Genomic DNA, 27,381 nt, shown 5'->3' on the forward strand with positions numbered 1-27,381 from the left:
AAGAAATATCCAGTATTTGGGTAAAATATTTTATATTCATTTAATCTTTACATTACTAACATTCTATTTGTAATGTTTCGGAACAGTATTCATTTAGTAGGAAATACCTAGCACTACTTAAGCAAACTTTGTTTTTAAAGTAACAGCAGGGAAAAAATCCTGGATTTTCAGCACAAGTGTCTTTTTCATGAATTTACATAGAATAGATTTATTCCTCAGTGGGACACAGAAAAGAAGAACGCAAGAGAAAACAGTGATTACACATCAACTACCCTCTACAATTCATTTTTCCCATCGATGCCATCTGTCTTGGCCAAGAACCACATTCCCATAAAAATCATATAAACCTCATTCTCCTATTGTTTCCAACAGTCCTTATCAGAACTCTATTTCTAAAATCTGTTCATAGAATAGAACCTATCTGATACCATATTTAGCTTTCGTTAAAAGAAATACTCATTTCTATCAAAGAATCCAAGTTAAAATTTTCACCTCTGTCTCCCTTATGGCAGTACACAGAAATTCTTGTAGACCACTGGAACGTGGATGAATTGAAATAATTGCTTCTATCAACCATTTGGAAGCAAACCTGTTTGCAGAGTTATTCTGAAATTAATTGCCTGGGATACTTCCAGTTAACAGTCCTCTTAAAAGAAATGAGTTAATGACATGAAAAAGTATTTGTGCCATCACTTCATCTATAAGAAATATGATACATCCATATTGATGTCAGGAGTGCATTGTTAGTAGTCTATGATCATTCAAATATTCAAACTACGATTTTCCAGTATAGTTTTTCAGATATAAGTGTGATTTGCATTAATAAGTTAAAAAGCATCATGAAAAATTGTAAGAATCATGAGAAATTATTAAAATTCAATACAAAGCAAATATTTAAGAGGAAATACTCACTTGTATGGTTTCTGAGGCAGAATACTGATTCGAGTCTTGTCAAGTATCTTCTTTAACTTATTTCTTCCCCCAACTGTGTTGGCTTTACTTTTCTTATTTACTTTTTCTAATCCTATTACCTGCTCCACATCAACAGCAAGGTCTGGGATGGAATAACGACTCGCCTTTTTAATATCACCAATTTTAGGCAGGTGGGGAGCACCGTTTCTTTTTTCCTCTGACAACCGTGTTAACAATTCTTTAAAAACTGCACAAGACAAGAAAAGGGAGGAAAGAAAAAGAACAAAAATGTAAAAGAAAGCCCTGTGCACCAGATCAATTTAATATTAATCATCACAAAAAACTGATTAGGATGTTCTGTCAATTCAAGTATTAAATTAGAGATACGACTTTAAAAAATTTTTAAATTTTTTAAAGGACATTCAATTTTCTGTAGGCGAATCAAAAAATCAGTAAATTGGCCCAGCTCACAATAGAAATACACTCAATGACCACATGTTTGCACAGATGGCGTCAACGGGACGACTTTGACTTTTCCACCTAAGGACACAGGCTTCTGCAGAACAGTAACACGCATAAAAAGAGCCCACTAGGCAAAAATGAGATAGGAAAACTAAAAAATGAGAAAGAAAGTTTTAGCCAGCAACAAAAGCTCTCATATGGACAAGAAAGTATTAGCAACAGGATCAGAAAATCAGAAATCAGAGGGGAAACTGCAAAGTCATAAGGAAAATGCAAGAAAGTATGAGACTACTGAGACACCTTCGATGTTTGATAGGGGTGTTGCATCCATCTGCCAGATATACACAAAAAACATCAGAAATACCTGACGAATTTGTGAATTAGTTCTTCTACTGCAACTTTTAGCTTCACAAAAATGTTGATAGACTTAAATAAATCAAACAAAACTGATCTGGAGATGAGGTCACATATTCTAAGCATGAGAGGAAGTCTCCATATATAACTGGAAAAGTCATCTGATGAGTTGATTTGTAATAATGAATTGAAATGAATGAAAACTAAATTAAAAGTGTTAATTAAAACCAAGGAACTGTAGAAAAAGTGGGACCAATTGTAGAAGTAGTAGAAATAAGCGCAAAAAGCTAAGGATGAGTATTATGGGCTAGGTTTTACTATTACATAATAATTTTGTCGTCCTTAATATTCATCCTTATCTCCAGAGGTACACAACAAATCACCAAGAGACTTCAAAAGCTTCAAGTAAGAAACACAAAGAAAAGCGGAGGGAGGTAATCCAAGCCAATAAGCATATTGTTGAAAAGGAGCTGGGGGCTGGAGAGACAAATTGGATACAGACAAAATGATGCTGTTTAAAAAAAGGAAACTCTCCTTTTGGGATTTGTTGACATGAAATACTGCATGCAATACACCAGAAAGTAACCATTCTGAGACTCTTCTGTGACGTGATTTCAGTATTTGCAGTGGAGCAACAAGATTAAAAACTCAGAGAAACACAACTTCTGAAGAAATTAAGAAATCGGGTTTAATCTTAAACATACTAAAGCAACATGAGATCCAAAAACCTAGTCTGTGAAGGATTGTTACACAGAACTTACACATAGAGAAACAAGCACATACTGCTAAACAAGCATATACAGATATATGAAGAAATGCCTTAATTATTAGGAACAAAATATTAGAATCTGTACTGCAAAACAAAAAAAAAATCCTCCCCCAGAAATAGATTTGACAAATTACTTCTGGAGATAACCTAAGCATATTTAATCAATTGTTTAGTGCAGTGACATCCTGTGGTAATATTCTGCCCTACTTATTTGCAACAAAGAACCTGATCCTGAAAAAAATATTTGGGGAACACATCACTAAATTATATAAATAATCCAAGTATCCAGTAGTAAAAATCAGACAAACACCACAAACTATTAATAACTTATGATGCTAGCTGAGGTCTTGAGCTGCTTAAGCTTCGTGACTGCTTTAGTACTTTTTAGAGGGAGAAATGAAGAGAATAGATTCGGAGGGCAGCAAGATTGTTTTCACGCAGCTGGCAAGAAAGTTTCTATTAACCTTGTTGCACTCATTGTGGGCACCGACCGGAAAACTATGAGCAAATTCAGCAGACAGATTAAGATCACTAATCAGATGAAATTCCAGAAGAGGCTTGCTTCTTGAAAAAGGACTAACGTTGCCTGTACAAACAAGTTTTATAAATTCAAGCTAAATGGTTGCAATAGTTCCTCTTAATCGAGAAACATGGACTTGTGAGAGTGAAGCCACTTAATGTAAGACCCTATTCATAAATTTTTCTCTGCAATTATGAACAAAAGTATTTTAGGACCTGCAAGCTTCCTTTTTCTATTCTCCCCAGCAAAAAAAGCATTTCAAACAAAAAATTTTAAACCATTAAAATAAAAATGAAGACTCCATATAAATTAGAACAGAAAGTGTACACAAACTTACCAAATAAATTGGTTTTCACAGTGATAGACAGATGAGTGTTATTTCTAAGGATTTCCATGGCTTTTGACAGCTGAATGTTTTCAAAGTTTTGACCATTCACTTCCAGTATCTAAAATTACAAACAGGTGGTGTTATTTTTATTTAGCAAAGAGAAAGGAAACAAAAGGGGGGGGGGAGACATTTTAAAATTACATACCTGGTCTCCACGTTTCAAGCCTGCTTCTGTAGCTTTGCTACCAAAATCTACACTGTCAACAAAGATTCCAAATCCCTTTTCTGACCCTCCCAGCAAGATAAAAGGCAAAGGGGCTTCTCGAGATGGCTTTGTTAAGGTTATCAATCTTCGTTTAGCTTTAGCAGCACAAGCAATATTTAACAGCCTCAAATGTCCACCCATTTTCTACAAAAGAAAAGCATAATGAGTTATACATAACAGCCTGACTACTCCCCGACATCCCAAACTGTCAGAAAAAACCCTCACTCTTACCTCCCTCTCCAAATTGTTCTCAAATTCTTCCAAAAATCGAGTCATAGCAGGATCTCCTTCAAAATCATTGAAGTGATTGTTCACCCACAACAATACTACCCGTGTAACCTGAAAATCAATCAATAATATAAATATTCTCCAGGAATATCTAGAACAGCACTACTGGTAAGTCCTTTAAAAATACCGCTCCTTAAAGCCCCTGTAAATTTCCATTGGGATCCTAAATATTATATTCTATATACACATCCAAACCTAACCTTACTAATACACAATCATTTACCAGGAGGATAGAAAGAATTAAGTATTAAAATTGCTTTCTTTTGTATAAGCTATTTTATGTTGTATCTCAGAAAGAATACCGTGAGTTAGAAAATTAACACTGGCCGTATCAAATTTGATTGAGTAGGGAATAGAGCACACAGGTATGAGGCAACAATTTCCTGTTCATGTACATTTCCAAATCTGCTTACTTCAAGCACATGATCATAAAGCTTCTGAAACTGCTTTATATTGGTTCTTGAATCTCACAAATTTTTAGATAAGCTACCATTAACTTCATTAGGCATTTACCTGTGTAAAAGAACTATTGTATGTTTAGAGAGGCAGGAAAAAAGGAGCTATTGTGAGAAGCAGGAAAGAGGTTTTAACAGCAAATACAGGCAATTCTTTCTCTTAGAGTCAATCTTTCAGTCTACTACTACTCCTTTCTCTCCACCCCTACTACCCTCAAGCAACTATGATTATCAAGTTCAGAAGGATCTTAGGTGGTATTTTACACTTTGTTAGGAAAAACCCTTAAAGAAATACTATCAGTTAATGTTATTGAAGGTAAAGCCACAAAATTAGAGCTGCATTTTTTAAAACTATATGCTTCCACTACATAATTTTATCTCAGTGCGCGATTTGACCTGGAACATCAGCAGCACTTGTTCTTACAAAATAAGAGAGTTTTGATGTCTTGAATTAATATTCATTGACACTATTTTTAAAAAGCTCCTGAACCCAAAATGGTTGTGCCACTCAAAGTTATCTCTAAAAATACTGCTGTGTTTCTTCTGTTATGTTGGGAAAGTAATTTAGTAGAGAAAAACCTCTAAACATTTCAAAAACTAGAGCTTAAGAACAAAATCTCATACAAATTTTCATCAGCTGAAGCTAACCCCTGTACATTCTTTGCATCTGCACAAAATCTAAACCTCTGCAGCCTCTTATGCTAAAGGTCTGACACCAGGCATCCAAAACCAAACCCTGCCACCCTCACATACAGTTTCCAAGCAGTTTGCCTTTTACCCCAGAAAAGCCAGTGAATTCAGAATAATTGCCAAAATTAATCACCAAACTAATCAAGTACTTCAGAACTCCTCAAGAGTTCAGATTTCTAACAGCAGGCAACTGCACAGCACTATGTGCTGCAGCCACAGGGGTGTAGGCTAGGGGTACCATTTCCAACATATTTGAGATTTTTCCACCTTTGAAATCCAAGATGAACTTCCTTTCTGTTAAACATCTGTGGTGTTTCTCGTTAATGTGGATGACATTGGAAGATCCAGACAATGTCTGGTTAAACTTAGGCTAATTGTAGATTTTCAAAATTGGCTGGGAAGTTGTAAGCCATACCACATAATATATTTCCAGTCACTGCAGTGATAGTTTCAATATCAACGCTGCTTTCAAAGCTGGGACTTACTAATGTACACGCAAACAACACTGTGCTGGAAAGGGTTGGACGGTGACTTCCAGAGGAATGCTATTACTTGTGTCACAACCAGGAACAGCGTTAAAAGAAGATTAAAGCTGTAAAGTCAAGTACCCTGCTCCTGGGCAAAATCACCAGCAAATGATCACCTCAAATGTCCCAGTGTGATTACTACTGAGTACTGATCATCCTCAGGAAGTTCTGCTCACCCCTTTCCCTCTCCTCACTGCCTATCAGCCCCTAACACAAAACAGCCAAAATCTTCCAGATCCCTTGTTCCCCACTTGCTTATCTCCACTTGTCCCAAGCTGTTCTCTGACTCCTGCCTTTCTGTCAGTGCTACTGGATGTCAGAAAGGGCTGGTTATTGAGACGGCAGAACAAAGAGCTGCTCTGTTTTCAGACCTGATACCACAAACTGTGCTGGCTCACGCTTTTACAGAGGCTGAGGGGATTATCCATTGGAGGACAAGAAAAATAAGTTTAAAGATTAACTCCAATATTATAGCTCTGAATCTGTAACAAGCCTATGCTAAACAATATTAGCTGCAAAGCCTATTGTCTCTCCCAAATGGAAGATCCTTCCTCCAATACACAGGCATAGTAGCATTTCTCAAAGCAATACCCAGATCTAAATAAGAGTTGAAAACCAAATTTCTTTTTAACCTTATTGATACAATTCCCTTGGTTTCATATTTGCAAAAAACATTTGGAAATTTTTACTAGGTTTTTTTTACCTATAAGAAATTTGTATACAAGTGAAAATAAAGCACTACAGTGTGAAGCACAGCATAGCCTCAACAGACAGTGTGCCAAAACTGGATATACAGGGCCTTACTCTTCCATCATGGTAGTTTTGTTTAGGGAAGATGATGTTTGATTGCTTTCTTGTATTTGGGTTGGGTATTTCTAAATGCTGTGTAAGGCTCATCAGATTCTTAACAATGGCTATATTTCTAGTCTCTTGATATAAAAAGAAATTATCACAAAATGTTTGCCAAGTTGTGTTAAGTAGTATTATGTATGTATGTATTATGTATGGAGAACACAGAACTTAGTTATATGCTCAAATTTCCAGACACAATTGAATTCTATTGAATTATATTAAATAAAAATACTAATTATTGGAAAAAAACTTTCCCTATACTTGCAAGCAACTCAGTTATGCAGTAAAACCACAGCAAGGTAAAACATGGCTAATTTGCCTTGCCTGAGCACATTAATACTTAAATAAAAGAAAATAAGGAAAAAATATTTTGTTAGTGTTATCCACATATTCTGCCATTAAAATGTAGCACCAGCTATTTCTGTCTTATTCAGTTTAGTCATTCTCTCTAAAATACATTTTATTCTTAATAGCTTATATTTCAATGGAAATGGTAACAGGTATGTAATTCAGGGGATTTTAACCTTATCCCTGAGGCTGGGGTCATTGAACCACTCCAACAACTTCTTGCCCACTTCCATTGGGCTGGAAAGAAAGGTCCGATATGTCAAGAGGAAGTCTTCTATAAATGTTGGGTCTACCACAGAGTGTTCTTCCACCAAATGCATTGTTAACCTTTCAGCTGTTCCCTATTAAAAAGAAAAAAAAATCTTAGTTATTAAACCAGATTTTTTAAAAAATGCAAAATTGTTGTCTTGTAACATACTGCAGATTTGTTAAACTAGAAAGAATACTGGCATCTACTGACTAATGAGCTAAGCAAACGCAACAGTATAACCACTGTGATTAGAAATGTAAAAAATTTATGTAATTTTTTATAGAAATCACCTGCACATAATAATAAAGAGAAAAACTAGAATTATTCTCTATTTTCAAATATATATTTTTATAATATATATCTCAACTAATCCTGGACCTAACTTGCCAAGTTGTTTATAGAACACAGACTTTTGCAAGGCACTCCCTCTTTTGCTTTTACCTTGATGACAATGTGACCTTTTCTTGTTCCAGTGCGATCAAGCTCCCTGTGCTCCTTCACCATCACAATCTCCCCTTCCTCTTCCACCTTCTGCATGTTCTTTTCCACTTGATTGAGGATGCGGCAGTAATCTTGCTGGGCTATGCAAACAAACTGGAAAGAATCGTTGTGCACCAGTATTAAAACATAAAAATCTTCAGAAAAGCAGACTTAAGATGCAAGTACTCTATTAATAGAAAAGATAAAGTAGCTTCTCAGCCTGCAGTGAGCCAAAGTTTCTCAACCTGCAGCGAGCCAAATTCGTCTTTCCAGCCGTTCAGCTGCAGTAAGCAGATGAATACACAAGGACAGTACTTCCACTACAATCTTGCAGTTAGAGGAGGCCAAGATTCGTCAGAGCAAGAAGATTTAGCATTATCAGCCATTTTTGTTTAGTTGCTTTCACCTCCCCTCTGCTGGAGATGAAGCTCAGTATCCTAGGTAGTATTTTTTCTCCCATGCAAGTTTTTGTGTGGTGTTTAGAGGGTTAAGAGATTGAAGGGAAAACCAAGCTTTTAGGTTTTTGTGCCTACTGCTGCCGTAAATAATTTTCATTTTTCATATTTATTATTAATGAAGTCAATCATAAAGAAAACTAACTTTTATTCAATTACACGAGTGTGGGCACACAGAAACAAATTACTTCTGGATTAAAGCATACAGCAGGAAAAAATATTTTCTACAGTCTTCTGCTCAGCCAAGAAAAAATGCAAGAATAAATATCTGAAGAATATTCCTAGCACCAACACTATGCAAACGTAATTAAGACCACCTACTACAACTTAGTAAAAAAAATACTGTATAGACTATGAATTGTTTTCTATAACTTGTTAACAGTTTCATACTTCTGTATCTTTTTGGGGGCAAATACTCAGAAATAAATTGTCATCTTATATTAACTTGGGTATTTAACTGAAAGGACGTGATACTGTCTTCTGATTGAAAAGTTGATAAATAAGCATGAGATCCAAAGAGACAGTCTTTTCTCCTGCATTCTTCAGAATTTATTTACATATCTTTTTTATTTCTAGCAGCTAATAGCAGCTGAAACAGAACTCCCACAGTTTAGATTTGTTGAAAAACATTATCCTAACAAGATACCATTTATGCACTTTTTGGAAGTTAGATGGGCAAACTAAACCAGGTGACTAACTTAAGATACATTTACACCTATTTCAAATGGCATCTACTAGAAGCTAATTAGCCATCAGGACCAAGCAAAATGCTTAATTCACCCAGAGTTTGGGTATTATCTTCTGGATGGGAATAAGTAAATAGCAACCACAGGTTAGTAGTTTTATGCTACAGCAAACATCAAGGCATTTTTCCTGAAAGGCTGGATTGGCTGAAACTAGAATGTCTACTCAAACTGTGGGACAAAGAGCTTGTACTACTTCAAGATTCAGTAGCTGAATTAAGGAAGAAGGTTATCACCTGTAGAAGTAAGAGCCTGTAATGGCCAATAGATCTTGAGATCCTAAGGGAAAGTTTGAAGCAATGGATTTATGCAACAGGCTGCTGGACCCCAAGTTCTGGAGGAAGCATGTAAACAAACCTCTTCACCCAAAATGATGATGCGAATTCAATTTCCCAGACTGTGGGTATGCAGGAACTGTATTTCCCAACCATTGTACAGGGTTACATGCTGGAGATTTTACATATATTCAGTGTAAAATAAAACCACGTCTGGTTATTAAGTTGCATTAAGCCTATATGTACATGATTTTGCGTGTATTACAGTCCAACACACTACCTGGCAGTCATCCACTTTGGTTCTCATCACTCCTTTCATATATTCCTTTTCCATGGTAGGGGAAACACCAAAACTGTTCCCCATGCAGAGTATCTCTGTTCTTCCATCAGGGTACGTCACCTCCACAGAGCCATTCAAAATGACTGACCAGGAATCCAGCTATAAATCAAATGTTGCAGGATACGTGAAAACAGAATCACTTGAAATTCTAATATCATACTCTATAGGTAAAACCCTTACCATTTTTCCAAAGAAAAAGTTATTTTTTAGCACCTATTGAAAACATTTATGAATGTTTTGAAAACATTTATGAAAACACGTGTAGCTATTTCCAGCTTAAGAAAACTGGAATCCTTCGTTTAATTATAATGTTAAGAATTTATGTAAGACTGTAAAAATAAACATATATTTTTTATTAAAAAAGGAAAAAATAAAAATAAAAATGGTGGTTTTAAACCACCACTTAAACACTGAAATAAACTCCCAAAATCCGCTCCAATAGGCAGGAAGCATTTTGTACATTATGAAGAGTATTCTCATATGCTTTTATTGCATAAATGTTGTGTGAGTGCTTAAACAAAAAACGGAATGCAGAACAAAAAGAGACATAATTTAACTGATCGATGTTACTTTTTCTTTTTTAATTTTTAAGCAACAAAAGAGGACCTTAACCCTGTTGAATCTGGGATGTCTGGTATAATAGGAGAGTCCAAAGTAACTTCTACTGACCTCTTCCCCATCGTTTAGTACAATAGTTCCTGCTCTCTCCACAACTGCAAACACCATTACAGCACAGAGCTCTCTCCTCACTGACATTGTCATGTTGGCAAAAGCAGGCAATTGATGCATGAATTCCAGTAGTTGTTCTGAAGGAGAAAAAGCCCACTGAATCGTGCATGTCAAAACAATAAAGCACAGCAAAGGCAGTTCTTCAGCAAGATGCCTAAGGCTACTTAAGCTAAAATGCTGCACAATCGTTTCTGTATACTAATAAATCATGTACAGTGGCCTGTTGTAATTACTGGGTATTTTGTAGACACAGACTGGCTGGTCATATCATCAATAGAAGCCCTGCAAAGTAAAAGTCAGTATAATGGAAGAATTGTAACGTAACCCGAGAGCTCTGAACACAACCGATGAAATTCTAATTCTCCAGCTAGACAGGGCAATAAGTCCATGAAGACTACGATAGGCCTACATAAAACACAGTCTCGTGGTTTAACTCTAGTCAGCAACCAAGCACCACACAGGACCTCGCTCACCCTCCCACCTGGTGGGATGGAATAGAGAATCTGAAGAACAAAAGAAAGAAAAATCATGGGTTGGGGTAAGAACAGTTTAATAACTGAAATAAAATGCAATAATAATAGTATTAATGAAAAGGAAAACAATAAGAGAGAGAGAGAGAGAAGAACAAAAAACAGGAAAAACAAGTGAGGCAACCACTCACCACCCATCAACCAATACCCAGCCAGTCCCCAAGCAGTGGATCGCTGCCCCCCAGCCAACTCCCCCCAGTTAATATGCTGAGCATGATACCATATGGTATGGAATATCCCTTTGGTCAGTCGGGGCCAGCTGCCCCGGCTGTGTCCCCTCCAAACTCCTTGTGCACCCGGCAGAGCATGGGAACTGAAAAGTCCTTGACCAGTGTAAGCACTACTGAGCAACAACTAAAACATCAGTGTGTCGTTGACATTATTCTCATACTAAATCCCAAACACAGCACTATACCAGCTACTAGGAAGAAAATTAACTCTATTCCAGCTGAAACCAGGACACACAGCAAGACATTAAGAACAGAAATTTCAAAAATTGAGCTAGGGCATTAGTAAAGCCATCCCTTCCTAGGCTAGGCCTAACAGTAAATTGTACATGATCACCACCTGGCATGTTCACAAAATTCCAGACAGAACAGTATTACTATCTCAAAGGTGACTATTGCTGGTCTGTCTTCTGTAGGCCCTGGAGTTATACTTGTACTCAGCTGTTAACTTCTCCCATATTTTCACTTTTTACATTGTTCATAACTAGAGTTCAATTTTTCTTAGTAGTCCTGCTGAGGAATTATGTAACCTAAATGCTAGACATTTTTTGCATTCAGTTTGATCTAAAAAACCTACTGAAAGTAGTCAGTAGGACCTCATCTTTTTCCTATATTTATATTCACCCTGAAACACAGAATGGTTGAGATTGGAAGGGACCTCTGGAGGCTGTCCAGTCAAGCCCTCCTGCTCAAGCAGGGCCACCTACAGCCAATTGCCCAGGACCAATTCCAGCTGGCTTCTGAATACCTCCAAGGAAGGGGACCTCTGTACCACCTCTCTGGGCAACCTATGCAGTGCTCAGTCACCCTCACAGGAAACAAACAAACAAAGCGTTTCCTGGTCATCAGACAGACCCTTCTGGATTTCAGTTTGTGCTCACTGCCTCTGGTCCTGTCACCAGGCACCACTAAGAAGAGCCTGGCTCTGTCATCTTTACACCCTCCCTCCAGGTATTTGCATGCATGAATAAGATCCACCCTGAGACTTTTCTTCTCCAGGCTGAACAGTCCCAGTTCTCTTAGACCTTCCTCATATGAGAGATGCTTCAGTCCCTTAATCATCTGATAATCAACCTTAATCATCATTTAGTCATACTTTGACAAAAGAAAAAAATTAAAACTCAGGCAGTGAAACAGATTAGATTAGAAATTTTAAGAATTTGAATCCTAGTTCTGCTTTGCTTTCAATGCATTAGCCTGTACACTAACATAGCAAATCAGTTTGATTAGATGCACATTTATGTAGAGGTCTTAAAGGCTCCAATGTTTAACACAGAACTGTATCTGTAGTTTAAAACAGACACATCACAACCTACAATTAAAAACTTTAATGTGATAAGCATCCAGTGCTGACATTAATGTTGACTTTCCCAAGGTTTTCCAGTACACAATGGTGTTTACTTTATAAACCAGTTCTGATGTCAATTAAAAGTTGATGTTCGAGATCTAAAGGGCCAGTAACTAATAGTTTTCACCCATGTGTGTTTTCCTCTTCTTCTTTGGTTGTACTCATTCAGTGGCTGAATTTATGACATTTCTGAATCACCTTACAGAATAAACACTAAACTTACCAACTACAAAAATGAATGATTAACATAAAACCTCAAGCTCAAAAGTTAATCCTTTTTTGGTGGACAAGAAGAAATTTGATAGTATTTTACTACATTGCAATACTTACCAATATCATCATCTGTCCTGTCTATTGGGTCTTTCTCCAAGCAGTCTCTAACAATATCCCTACTCATCAAAGGATCTGATGCCCTTTCAATGTCTTCTTCATCATCATCATCCTCAGAATCCACTGCTGTCTCTGGCAACCCACTGAGATCCATATCACCAGCCTCACTTTCTGTAGCCTAAATTCAGGTATAAACAATTAAAAAAAACAAAACAACCAACATTTAAATATGTTCTTCGCTTCTACAGTTTTCTAGGTAAATATACAGAAATTAATTCTGTCACCTAACAGATCATTCAAATTCACTCAATATGTTTTATATTGATTTTTTCTTTACATATCTTTTTAAAAGAACCAACCATTAATCAACACCAAACCATTTTTAAACAGGGCTTTTAACACTTTTTTCTATCAGCCACACAAACAGGATTCAACATACATTAAACAGTAGGTCTTGGGGAAATCAAAGGCAATTATATTTCAAGGAACAATTTCTTGGAATATTAGCTTAATATATATATTTTTTAAATAAACAGTTCATTTAAAACAGTTTGTTTCTGTTCCCACCCCAACTTCACATCTCCAGACACTTAGAAATGCAATGTAATTTTAAGTAGTCAGCTTTGGGAAATAAGTACAGCATCAAAACGCTACAGGAATTTTGCTATCTCCCAGTAATCTAGGACTTTTTACAATTCCAGTTGAACATAGTTAAATATGGCTTTCATTTGCTGATAAACAGTATAAGAATTTACAGATGCATAAAAAATGTGTAGTCACTGCTTAAACACCACAGATGGACTACATAGAATATCTGCCAAACTTAACCTCCATTAAATTGTATTAAAATGAAGGAAAACATAGTCCATATATATAGCCTGAGGTCATCAGTATAGCACCTAAAGTTAAAAACATTTTAATGATTCAGTTTTAAGACCAAACACTTAATAAATCCCACAAACCTTTGTCTGTCACAGCTGATAAAGCTGCTTTTTCCCAGAATCTGATTTAATACCATGGCAGCTGCCAAGGCTCAGCTATGACAATTTTTAAAGAAATGCAAGCTTCTAATGAGCAAGTTTTAAGCTATAGCTTGAGAAATCAAGCTTCACATGCCTTATAGGGATGGTTTGTTTCTGAGACTCTGGAAGCACACAGTGCATTCATGTCTACTTTAAAAACACTACATGGGGCAAACACATCTATACTAAAGCCTGCTTTATCGATCTGTCTCTCACACTGGTAAAAAAACCCACCCTAAAGTAGGTCAACCTCCAAACACAGAGAAGGTAAGACAAATTACGTTGGTATTTTTGTAGAATCATCTTCCCTATTCCTGCCTCACTAGCTGCAGCTGACATCTGTTACTTTAATGCCATTATATTCAGCCACCTTATGAATGATAGCATATGGCTGAAGACAGATCAGCGCAGCTAGTGTCATTCTTAAACACTTCTGTCCTACAGCACAACACAAGCTTTGTAACAGGGTTTGGTTAATATAAAAAGCACGATAACACCACCTATACAATATCCAAATTATTCTCACTTTGTGGTTTTTGGTTGTTTTCTTGGGGTTTTTTGGTTGGTTGGTTGGTTGGTTTAGGTTTTTTGGTTACTTTTAAGAAAAAAAATTGCTGACCATTTCTTAAGCAGGATAAAGAAGGATGTTATACCAGCATACAAACAAAAAAATGATAGCACTGATAGCAGTATTTTCATTAGCATTCCTACTGCGCTTAACATGCATGTTCCCTATGATATAGTTGAAACAGTTGCTCTAACTACTCTTACAAAATAGCCTTCATCAAAAGCGACTGGTGGAAAATTAGTGATGATGAGTCAGTAGATACACAGCTTATGACACCGATCTGTCAGAATCAGAAGTCTCCAACAGTGACAATCCCAGTGACAGTGGGACTGACTAATGCAGTCAATTTTGCAAACCTTCCCATTACTAACAAGCGCCCCTCCTCCCTGCCTAGATTAAGCTCTCTTAAAAGCATGTTAATAGAATGAATGCAGAACTAAATTTAGTCACGCAATGCTAACATACATGACAGAATTCCACATATTGTCTTTTAATAATCAGATTCTGTACAAGTTATTTGACTGTCTTAAAACAATAAACCAAAACTGGATAGAAGTTGAAGCTCTATTACCAAGAAAAGTTGATGCTATTTTAAAAAAATTCTCACGCTGAAATGAAATGTAACTTTGCATTCAGAAAATACATTAAAAATACTACTGAAGGCTACAAGCAATTCCCAAAGATCGTCACGTTCTACAGAGCTAATTAAATCTTTTTGACAACTTAAGTTATTGGTAGAAACCTGAATGATAAAGCGACTATTACTAATTATCAAAAAATACAAACCACTGCAATAAAGCAGCTCAGAATTGAATGCAACAATCCACAGAGTCATAAGAAAATGTATTATTTTACCTTAGGACACCTTTAAAAATAAACCTTATCTTTTGAGGAAAAAAAAAATACATTTTTTCAAGCAACTTTCTGAAAACGTTATGATTACACAAAAGTGTGCAAAAGAACACAAATGTAGCCTTTCCACATAGGCAATATACATTCATTCTAGTAAAGAATCAAACAACTCATCCCGCAAGAACTCTGTTTAAATATGCAAGAAGTTTTGTATGAGTTTTGTTACGTTATAAAGAATACTTGGATCTGTCTTCTTGTTAAAAGCATGCACCAATTTATCTAAAAAGAAACCATTGCAAACAGCTTCTTGAGGCTTAGTAGCATCAAGTCCGACATTAAAGATTCAAGGTCCTCTTGCTGACACGTTAAACTTCATAACCCACCTACTTTGAGGTCTTTTGTACTCCCTCGTATTAGAAAAATCAAGCACATCCACACAAGAACCCTTAGTTACGGAACAATAGCCATGCATTTGTATAAGACTAAAGAGAAAACCTTGATTAGCTCCTTTGAGGACTGAGGCTTCCTTATAAGACTCGGCAGTGGCAAATCCAGAACACAAGTTGAATACCATACAGAATTGGTGCTATGGTCAATCATGAGGCTTAGAGCTTCCCAGGACATTTAATCAAGGATGAAATGCACCTCAGAAGTCGGTGCTTTCATAGGTGCATACTGCCCTTTGCTTCTGGGGTAATAAGAGAAAGTAGCTTCACTTAAATAAATCTAAAGAGATTTCATGTAAGAAAAATGCTGCTTGCAGCTTAAAGTACAAAACAATGTCTCCTGGAAGTCTGAGCACCAGTTGCAGTAAAAATTTTCTTCACAGTTGGAAAGGTGGCATGAAAAATTTGATGAAGCTTCAAAGTAATCCCATGATGACAGCGTAATATTTTATTTGTCACACCACCAACAAGAAAGTCAGTAAACTTAAGACAGATATTTTCAAGCCTGAGGTGAAGAGTTATTTCACATTTGATACCTAAGGAGACCTGCTCAATTTTAAGCAGTTTCCGTAAAGGCTAACATTGTAGTAATGCAAAAATGGTTGTTCTAACTGCTAAGGACCTCCAAGACCAAAGTCACTTCTAGATTTGAGTAATAACAGCTAATTAAACAAATACCATGAAACAACTAGGAAAAGATGGAAAGTAAAGGAGCCTTGTGTAAGTTCTCAGTTAAACTTTGGTTCCTTGACTGATTCGAACAGGGAGAAAGAAAAAGAACTATCATTTATTCCCATTAGGTCAAACTGGGCAGACTGGGGAAATGGAAGACCCTGTTGGTCCCTTCAGACTGGTATGAGAGGAAATGGATTACGCCCAACTCTACTGGCCTTTCATCATTTGGAAGCATCATGAACATGGACATCACGAGAGAGATGATGGACTACATGAACATCTAAAGAAGATGACCTCCTTTACTGCCTCATTTCCTTCTCCACCCAATTTTTGTGTGTCTGTTGAGAAAAAGATCAGAAGAGGCCAAGAGGAATGCTGGCTTATCCAACAGATCTATACCTTTACTATCAAGTAACCCTCCCTCCCGTATTACAACTTCTTCATCACACATGCCTGCACACACATACCAGCTTTACTATGGGAGAAAAGTGGGAAGACTTGGGAAAACTGCTTACAATATGACTGTCTGTTTTACCTGGCCTTCACAGCTTTCTACACTGGTTTGGGGAAAATGCCTCCAGCGATGTTAACAATATAAAAAGAAAAAACTAGAAAATCATTAACCACACTATCATTTTCTTATTATTTTAAACAGAATATTTTAGCCTAGGCTTTTCTTTATTTTTATTTTAACCACTTACTTTAGGAAATGTTAAGAAAAAATGCACCATCTTGAATAACAAATCCCCTTTGTGATTAATGTCACCACCTAAATCGTCAATCCAAAATTTCCAAACATGCAAGAGAAAAGTACTGGGGGGGGGGGGAATTAAAAATGAAACAAGCGTAGAAGACACTTGTTCAAACCAGAAATATGTGCATTGTCTGCTGCAGTCCTACAAGACCATGAAGCTATCAAAGAAAGCAGTCAAGCTTAGCTTGCAAAAAACACCCCCACCTTATTTTTCTACCATTGTAGTTTAAGGGCTAAAAAATAAACTAAAAAATTAAATTAAGAATGTTTATTTCTGAAAACATTCAATTTTTACTTTAATTTATAAGCCGATACTGATAAAACATCAAGAACACCTTTTGTGAAATCACTTGCAAAAGTTCCATTATCTTGAAAGATTTCCTCCTGTCATTATATATGCACACTGGATCTAGCTTTTCCACAGAGAGAAAACATGGCTGGTGTTTTGTTTTGTATTAGGTTTTGACTCAATGGACAAAAGTTTATACTGTAAACTTCTGTGAAATTTCAGCCATGTAATTATAATATGTATTTGTTAAACAATTATCATATATATATAGCAATCAATTGTAACTATTACATACACACGAAACATACATAAATCTAAGGTAGTAAAATTATTTTTTCATACTCTACTAACATGAGTGCAAATGGCCATGAAATACCTTAGAACTCCTTCAGTCTAAGATTTTTACTGCTCTCTCTTTATATTTATTCTTTCATTATCTATTACAAAATTTACAGCACAGCAGCCCACATCTGTCACAGGAGTCAGCCTGAGCGCTATTCCTCCCTAGAGATGGAAAAATGTAATAATCCAGACATCGCACACCAGGAACGGCACCCTCCCCTATCACCAACTAATTGCCGTTTTTTTCAAAATGGAGCAACGTTTGCTGAGACCACAGACATGCAGAATTAGGACTCTGAAAGTTACTCCTAGGCTATCAATTGCAGAATAGATTGGAGGACCCAAACTCAAAAGAAGTGATAAGGTACTGCATAGGACTTAGCTGAAACTGGGTGGGGGAGTTCAGCAAGACTTAGTTTACCTGAGCCGTTTCAGCCATCCTTGCATTACCCAGAGCCCTGCACTGCAGAGGCTGACACAGTCAGAAAGACTGACAATCTTAAGGTAAGATCTTTTTATTTTGCATACAGCTACTTCGGGGCACGTTGCATGGACTCTCTGGTTTGAGAGATAAAGGTTTGGGCTCTCTCAGTGAGATGTTCTGGAGGGTGGACCTTTCTTCTAAGAGTTACTGTATCAGTCTCGTGAGAAAACAAAGTTGACATCTTGAAGATTTCCAAGCAATACACACATCCTGGGAGGGTCTCAGAAAGGATGTTCCTGGTTTCCTTTATGGCTGGGAGTATGTGGGCAGACACCAGAGGGCACGTAGGGCCGGCAGGAAGCCACCGGGCTGAGGACAGGATAAGGCAAAAAAAGGCTGGCAAAGGAAAGAGCTGAGGCAACACAACACCGCGTGCCTAAAACAGAGAGTGGGAATAACACGTATTCACAGGCTTAAATCTCCTCGCGCTCAAACCCGGCTCATCATCTGGTAATATACATGACAGCAATAGGAAGCGTTTAGGACCATGTAGGAACAGGTATACGCATCCATACAGGAAGCATTAACTAAGCATGAGCAACATGAGTGAGCGGCCATACATGAGAAGCGGCAGGGAACGATTTGCTTTGCCAGATCAACACAAGTATTGTTCTTGGCAAAGAGAAGCCAGCACACAATCTATTGACATTCAGCATCCCCTTCCTCTCCAGTCACATTGCAGTTAGTCACTGTATGAACTTACTTCCTAAAATAAAAGTAATAACATTTAAGGACCTTACTGATTGGCACCTGAAATATTTTTGACACTTGGGTGGGGTAAACACAAAGGATTAGTTATTTTATTTGGGTAAGTACTTCTTATCCTAAAAGAAGTTCTTTCATGTGCAACATTTGACAAACAAATTGAGTTACAGCATTAATATTTAAAAGGAAATAGTCTCAGCTCAGTGCTGAAAGCATCTGAAGATTCAGCTTCATGATTTATTAAAAAAAAATCTTAAAAGGCCATGAATGTATTTTCACTGCAAACAGCTGCTCTTAAGGCTACAGAACTAAAACTTACTAGGATGCAAAACTTGACAAATCATTAACTCGGATTTCAACAGTACAGATCTAATTAATAGAATAATTGAAAAAAGAAAGCATTTCTCTTGTTTATATACTGAAAGATAACATGGCAATCTTTCTAAATTATTCCTTTCTACTTAGACATAATGAACAGCAGTCCATTCTACTGAACAGAAAAATGACATTATATACAAAACATCAGAATCAGAGGAACAATGATACTGAGTAAAATTGAAGTAAAAAACCCAACATGTAGATGATTTGGTTTTGATTTATTGGTTTTGAATAAACACTTGGGAGAGAATTAAAAGGCAAATAATTGAGAGGAGTTTTAAAAAAGTATTTCTGTTTATTTAATTTTTGACTTGACCCCAGAGAACTGAAATTGCAGCCACTTTATTTTGCTGTGGCTTTTTCTTTTGGCAGTATTTTAACTGAACTTAACTTGCTAAATTACATTCCTTTACAACTGAAATTGAGGTAAGAAATTAAATCAAACAATACTTGGTATCCTAAATTCAATAATTTAAGAACCATATCAGTTTCCTCACCTGAACTTATCAATTCTTTTTTTTTTTTAAATAAATGTTTCTTCAAGTATGTGTATTAACACAAACACAGGGCTACAATCCACAACACATGCTTATATTTCTTGATGTTGATAAAGACATAGGTCATTTTAATAATTACTGTGACACTGTACAATTACACAGGTCAATAAATCTGTTCCAAGACATCTTTAAATGAGGTATTAACTGTAGATTTATTTAAGAAATGAGATAATATTTTTTAACATCACCAGGAATGACAAGGTATCCTCAATTATATTTTAATTAAATTGGAGAGAATATTAAAAAGTAAATGTTCCTCATATAAATACTTCACAAAACCATTAACTCTCTTCAAACACCAGCCATCCCATTGATTCCATTATTGCAAACTTATTATGGGACTCACACAACAGGTTGGTGAGTACAGAAAGATGTATTCCTCTGAAGCTTATGTACAGTATTTTTTTAGTTTCCCAGTTTAGTATTTTTTTAGTTTCCCAGAAATTCAGTGATCCTTTTCAGTTATAAAAGTTTTGCTGAAACTCTGCAAAAATTGACTTCCACTTTATCTAGAGAGTAACTGTACAACTATAACTAAAAGCCAACTATAACTAAAAGCCACCTACAACTCCGTCTCTAGAGGTACTTGTTCTTTTTATGTTAAATTGTAAAATATTTGGAATGAAAGGTATGAAAATCTACAGAGGAGTTGAAAATAAAAGCTGATTTCACATCTTCTTCACCCTCAAAGTATAAATCTAAATCCTGCCTCGAAGTACTCCTCTCTCAGAAGAAATTCTGACAAACATACTTGACTGGCATATGCTATGCCTAAAGTGTTCAGTTACTTTGACATTTTTCACAAAAATAAACATTTGCATTATTGCAATGACTGCCTAAATTGAACTGGGACCTTTTTATAGCCTATCTTCTCCCACAGAAAAAGCCAACAAGCTTATTCACCTGAAGCAGACTACATGCTACAACTATGCTCACAACGGAACTTGTATGTATTGGTATAGATTGTGCTTTTCCCATTGTTTAAAATGGCGACATGATGCCTTTTAAAATGCATCCCAAACAAACATTATTCCTCTTCTAGTAAACAGTACTTCATATAGAACTGGTCTCGTTAAATATTTTACAATTGCTTTGGTAGGACAACATTAATTAGATTTCATTCTCTTTTTTTTCAGAATAAGAAAATGCTATAGTTTCTGATCAGAAGGACAAATCCTCCTCTCTGACACCGCAAGAGCTGTAAAAATCAAATTAAGGATATAGACCTTTATTTCAATTTTTTTTTTCCTAATTTTTATTTAATGGAAGCATGCATAGCCCAAAGTGTTCTAGGGACCCTCTGGAGCAGTTTAACAGTAAATCTCCCCAAACTCAAGCTGCTCCAAACAAAGAGCATAGATCTTTATGACAAGAAGCACCCCTAGAAGTACAACAACTTAAAAAAATCTCACCAGTTCAACCTCTCCATGTTTCCCAGGACAGCCAGAAGAGAAAGCACCACCAAGATGCTGGCAGCAGGTCTCTACAGGGTGGGGAAACTGGAATATATCCCTCAAATCATGCCAGCACAGGCTGCTCGCTGCATATTTCTTTCTCCCTAACACTGAATATGTTCTAGATTTTGAAGCCAATACCTTTAAGAACTGCAAAACAGCATCCAGAAGAAGAAAAATCCCTCACTTTACAACATCCTTAATCTATAGTTTTGAAATTCTGATCCAGTTTTTAATCATAACACCCATCTCACATGCACTTTTCATCAGCAGATCTCAAAGTCTAGTCTTGTAGCACTGAACATCACAGCTGTTGTTTTTATGCATGGCAAATTGGACAGACAGAAAGACGAAGTGAAGCGCTGGAATCAGGAACAAAACCCCTTTACCTCCGAGGTCTCACCAGGGACCTCTGCTGGAGCGGTCACACTTGTTCCTGAACTTGAGCAAGGAGAACGTTTCCTCCCACAAAATCACAAATTACAAATAAAATTAGTGAAGCACAATCCTGAAATGTTGCCAAACACCACACCTCTACATTGTTGACTCGGATCCTGACAAGCTAAGGCAACACCTCATGGCACCGTGCTGCAGATTACTTGCCGAGTTTTCCCAAATATCAAATTTAGTACGCAGCAGATAAAACCCTGAAATTATTACGATTCAAACAGAAATACATTTTTTTGAAATCTATTGAGTGCTGCTTCAGACAAAAACTGACAAAGTGTGATAGTACAGGCGTTCAGCTATTAACGTCAAAACTGTTGGCAGTTGCACCTCCCGTCAGCATCCATTCCAGTCTTACCTGGTAGATATCAGAAAGGCTGCTGCTTCCTGAATCACTAGTGATGCTACATCCTGAGTGACTAGATGAAACGTGGGTCACCTGTGGGTGGAGACTGTCAGTAAGGTGCAGCTTTGTGAAATCTGCAGGAAGCTATAGGTGGAGCAGAAAAAGCATCATTACAATTTGAGGTAGATACAGAGCAAAATGAATTCAAATCATTTATGTCACACTTTACTCTCTGCCAGTACCAAGTATATTAAGAGAACCACTGGGGCTTGAGAATGCAGCATAGAAGTTTGAGTTTTGCCTTTTTGGTTTTTTATTCATGCAGAGGTCAGCAAAATACCACCAAATTGCTGCAAACGAGATTTTTAAAAAACCTGTATTTGAGGCTGAACACCAGCGAGCAATAACCCTTATGCCAAAAGCCTTCCATATGTTGCTATGGGGTTTGGGTGGAATTAAAGCGCATATGAATATTGTGCTAGTTTCAGTATTAACGGTTTCCTGTGGAATGGGGATTAACAGTGAGTAAAGTCACATACTTAAAAAAGCATTGCTCTGGATGTGGCTAGCTCTTTTGCTTCTGAAGTTGACAAAGTACATTAGGGACAAGTAAAATCCAAGCCACTGAGCTATCTGTTATATTTTGAGTCAAATAATATGATGGCAAATTGGAAATGTGGGAAGACCCACACAACTGAAAAGAGCTACAAGCCTGAAATTAGTTTGCTCACACACGGTGCTGAAGAACAATCGAGACAGTGTATTTGACAGTTTAACAATCATCCTGTCTCCTTCACTAGAAATATTCAAACCCTGCCTGGACACGTTCCTGTGCCCCCTGCTCTAGGTGTCCCTGCTCAAGCAGGGGGTTGGACGAGATGATCTTAAGAGGTCCCTTCCGATCCCTGTCATTCTGTGATCCACCAGGATTTGTGATGTATATTTTTAATATTGCTTTATGTGCATACTTTCCATGAAAATCTAAGAACTGTAAACACTGCCATACTGCAGAAAGAGAACTTTGATAAGGAAAATATATGTTGTCTGAAGAAATACTTAAATGCTATTTTGGGTGCAAATTACTCATCTCCCTAAGAAGCTTGCATCTTACTACTAAGTTAATAAAAGTATGTTAATATATCAATTTTGGTATGCAATAAATGCTTCAGTAATTTAAAAAACTTTGCCCACTTTTTCTTTTTGTGTGTGTGGTGTTGGTTTTTTTTCAAATCAGGCAAGGCAGGTACTGTCTATGGAGGTGTGTTTGTTCCAAGAACGTGTCCATCCATGTCAGTTATGAACGCTACCTTGGCGCTATTACCATTCTCCCTGGATGGAACTGAAAATAAGAGCTCACTAAGATATGTTAGGTCAAGCAGTATAAAAGGTTATGAAAAAAGTCATCTGCAAGTCACAAGAGTGTGATTGAGAAAATTATTAGCTCTATATAGTTAAAGGTACTGAATGGTTTTACTCCTGCTTGCCTGGTTTAAGTCTGTTCATGGAACATGCCCTGAAAGAACCTCAGCTTTAGGATTTGTGGTGAAAGCACACACAACTGGAAACCTTAGTCTTATTTAGACTGACTGGCATTTCCTATTCTAATACACCTGAAAAGGATTTCTTCCTTATTCCAGCATGACTGCATTGCTGATAGCAAAAAAGGCTACATTTTCCAGGTAAAATATTAAGGAAGTATTGTTTAAGAGGGGCTAAAAAACAGGAACCAGGCATTAATAATCCTAGAAAGCTTCAATAAAGCCTAGAGCTAGAGTTGATCTTCATATACCAATCAACAAAGAAAGGGCAATTACAAAAGCAATACTCTAATATATACAGACATGGATGCTGCCTCCAGAAAAATCTAATTATGCTCACCACTTTTGATAATATACCAGAAGGAGAAAATACAGTATGAAGGAGTGCATTAGTTATAGTATCTCTTGTCTCTGCCGCTTCCCTTTTTGATCTCTAAGTTTGAATTAGCACAAAACTGAACCGTATTTACTGACATCCAGGCCACTATATACATTTTTTAATCATGATTCAAGTCATTCCACAAGTATACATTCCATAGATAGAACGTAAACGAACCACCACAGCTTTTGCAATGTGTTGATAAATACTCCTAAAGGTACAATCTCTTAGAATTCAGGTAGTAGTCCAGGCTTATTTCCAAGTACAAATCTTATATATTTTTTTGAGGCACATGCACAAATCATCTAAGATTTGCACATTTGATAACTCACAAAGATACAATAGTGTGAGAGCTTTATATTTTATAAAGTAATAACTATTTCAATCACAAATAAATATTAACCCCACAGGGAGGTGCATATCCACACAGTCTTGAGCCCACCTAAACGAGTTCAATTTTTCATACTGCCCTTCAAATATCTCCATGCCATTAATGCTTGAATTTATTTTGTAACAATGCAATAAAAATTCTTAAGAACCTTACATCAAAGGAAATCCAGTTAGTATGTTAAAAAATTAAATCCAGCTATATTTAATATAATGCCTTCATTTGAAGTTTTAAATGAACAGTAAGGATTTAGGTTTTGTTACTACACAGGCAATAGGAAGAGGCAGGGAATTCCACAATAACTGATGATACACATTGCAAATAAAAGCAAGCCTTCTGACATTTTTTGACTGCAGACGATCAGCTGAATGTTTGGTGATTACTGGTTTCAGAATAACTCTTCAAGTCAAAGCCATGCTGGATGAGCTGGACTTGCCAAGTGGCGACAGCAGAAGATCAGAAGCGGGCATTTTACTTACGTCAACCTAACCATTCACTTTGATCCTACTCAAATAGGACTATTCACAAGCATAAAGCACATGCTCACATCTTTGCAGAATACTACATCTCTGTGCTACATGCCTGAAAGCAGCATCCACTTTGACTGCCCTACCCCCGATAAGTTAGGGTGAGAAGTTGTGTGAGGGAAAAAATACAAAAATTAAATAAGCTGAAACATTTAAATTGTGAGATGAATGAACAGTGTGTGTGAGAAATACATGCATTTCTACCTTAGTCATACACTGCGATTTAAGATATTTAATGTACAGAGTTGTACACAATGGGGGAAAAAACGTAAGGCACTGATGACAATGAAAAACCACATGTGCTTAAGTCTTCCATGTAAGAGGCGACGCCTGTCACTCCTGGAGCACGGTGTCTGGTAAATGGTTTTTGATAAGCAGAGCAGGAATAAAATGCAATGTTCAACAACCTTGGTAGTGCCGGCAACCAGCACAAAGTTGTCTGACCCACACCAGGGTATTTACATCTAATTTCTTACTTGCAGTAGAACATGATTAGAAAATAACATCATGAAACCATGCTATTATATCCAGTGGAGAAAATGGCTAGGAATATCAACCTCTGCTTTTGGGAAACACAACAGAACATCACTACAAAAGGTATCTTTGCTGTGCTACTGAATATCGCCTCATTATGAAATTTTTAAGCACTCTGTGCTTGTATTCAGCTATCATTCCGTTCAACAGTTTAGAACTGGCTTTATTATTTAGTATCCCAGTAAAAATTAAGGTTTTCTTGGAATGTTTTAAAGCAGGTACAGGCTATATCTAGCACATGCTTTATCTTCCAGACCATGCAACAATATGAGAACGTCTAAGGACATTCGCTTTGCCTCAGTAACATCATCTATCACAGACTGAAGACACCACAAATAGCAACGTAACTGAAGAGTAATTTTTATCTTGTTTTCCATTTTCATTAAACAATGGCTAGTTTAAGGAGTCATGCAAAGTAATAAGGATCAAAAGCAACTTGTATGTTTTGCATAACAAGCACTTATTTTTCTGCAACAGCCCTAAACTACAGCTTTGCTGAAGCCAGCAACTACAATGTTTCTTAACTGAACACTTGGAGTTGCAGCATCAGAAGGAACTAGCAGACAGTAAAAACATAGCAGGGTAATTTAGTGAGAAACATTTAAGCTGCATATGCATAGACCTAATGAAGTATAACAGGGGTACAAATTTTTTTTAATACAAAACATGAACTGCTAAAACAGCTAACACCAAAGCCCTAATCTTAATTTGACAGAGGTCAAAATAGCATTTTATAAATATACATGTAGCTTTTAATAAGTGAGCATGCGTGCGTACATATATACATTTAAACAGTCTACACACATGTTCAGAAACCAGAGGAAAAACAGTATATCTGGGAACTCCAAGCTTTTACTTCTTAAAAACCCTAAAACAAATGAAAACTTAAACAATTATGTGAAACTATCTTAAGGACAAAAAGGCATCTCCATTTTGAACTGTATAACAGCTCAAAGCCTATCACATCTTCCAATCTTAAAAGCAGCGTTTTATTACTTCCACCCTCAAAGTGAGTCACCACTTTATGTATGCAAAGCTAACAATTACTTTGCTCTGAATATGTTCCTCCTATTTTAAGAGCATAATGATTTTCTCCTACCCTACAGCGTGCCATTCTGTATAACAAAAGGCAACTTCTGTTGCAGTTTCTACTCAAGTGATCATTGGGTTCATCCTACTAATCCAGTATTTTAAAAAAAGAATATATTTTCAGATTATTTACTGGACAAGAAATTAAAATCTTTGGATATAGCAAAAAAGTATGAAAACAGCAAAACATGAGTGAAATGGTACCAAAACCTTTTCTTCATTTAAATAGTATTCCTCTATAGTTTTTTGTTGTGAGGGTTTTGTTTTGTTTTTTAAATGCAGTTGTATGTGAAAACAAGTATAAACGCAACAATGGGACAGACAGCCACAAGAACGAAATGTTAAAATACAAGAGGAATTCTGGGTGGAGAGCTCCAATACACTACTCATTTTAGAGCAAACATATCAGTAAGCATTTTATGCTTCGGCCAGTCAGCACTTTATGAAAGATTTATAAAGCCTGCAAAGTGGCTGAAGTACATCTGCAGGAAGACGGAGGAGAGCAAAGGTGTCACATTGTTATGCAATTCCCAGTGAACGGTTCTATAGGTAATTCGGTGCCACTGAGACAGGACAAGCAAGTACAGTAGACATAAGACAACACAAAATACCACCTTTAGACCCTCTATTTCCTCTTTCTAAAATTAGAGAAACACAAGCAAACACCGATTCTTCAGCCTCTAAGCACATGCACCTGAGTGCGTATTCTGTAGTATCTCTTTACTAATAAAGCAATAAAAGCCACCCTAATTAAAAATGTGGTTTATTTCTTTTATAGATGATGTACTTAGTCCCACAAATCTAAATACGGAAATCAAAAAGTTATTTTGGTGTTCTGTATCTTTTCTTAAGGGAAGAACAACAGCAGCCAAATAAAATAAACACTATGCCTTAGTGTTCCCCCTTTTTTCCCCACCAAGACAGAAATTTTAAAATGTTTATTGTGCTACAAGAGTGTAGATCACCAACCCAGTACTCTACAGTATCCTATGACTAACATTTTATTTCACTATTTTATGTAAATGTTCCTTTTTATATTAAATGTTTGTAAGTCTGTTTTATGTGTTTTAAGGATACACCCAGATTTATAATATTTAATGACTGAAGGAAGAAATGCTTCTAATAATGGT

General features: G+C 36.5%; 1 protein-coding gene across 11 annotated transcripts in view; it reads right to left on the minus strand.

Annotated features, from left to right (window-relative positions):
- Positions 1–27,381, minus strand: part of RAPGEF2 (Rap guanine nucleotide exchange factor 2) — a 190,301-nt gene that overhangs the window by 26,847 nt on the left and 136,073 nt on the right. For 10 of the 11 annotated variants that reach the window (XM_064449788.1, XM_064449782.1, XM_064449785.1 and 7 more), the window contains 10 exons: positions 21,809–21,940; positions 12,478–12,655; positions 9,983–10,119; positions 9,254–9,412; positions 7,462–7,614; positions 6,947–7,111; positions 3,842–3,949; positions 3,551–3,754; positions 3,355–3,463; positions 913–1,159 (listed from right to left, as the gene is read on the minus strand). In XM_064449788.1, coding sequence (XP_064305858.1) covers positions 913–1,159; positions 3,355–3,463; positions 3,551–3,754; positions 3,842–3,949; positions 6,947–7,111; positions 7,462–7,614; positions 9,254–9,412; positions 9,983–10,119; positions 12,478–12,655; positions 21,809–21,940 — 1,592 coding nt within the window. The remainder of the gene's footprint in view (positions 1–912; positions 1,160–3,354; positions 3,464–3,550; positions 3,755–3,841; positions 3,950–6,946; positions 7,112–7,461; positions 7,615–9,253; positions 9,413–9,982; positions 10,120–12,477; positions 12,656–21,808; positions 21,941–27,381) is intronic. The other variant, XM_064449787.1, reaches the window with a different exon arrangement.

The sequence above is a fragment of the Phalacrocorax carbo genome, chromosome 4 (assembly GCF_963921805.1).
Source record: "Phalacrocorax carbo chromosome 4, bPhaCar2.1, whole genome shotgun sequence".
Lineage (NCBI taxonomy): Eukaryota > Metazoa > Chordata > Aves > Suliformes > Phalacrocoracidae > Phalacrocorax > Phalacrocorax carbo.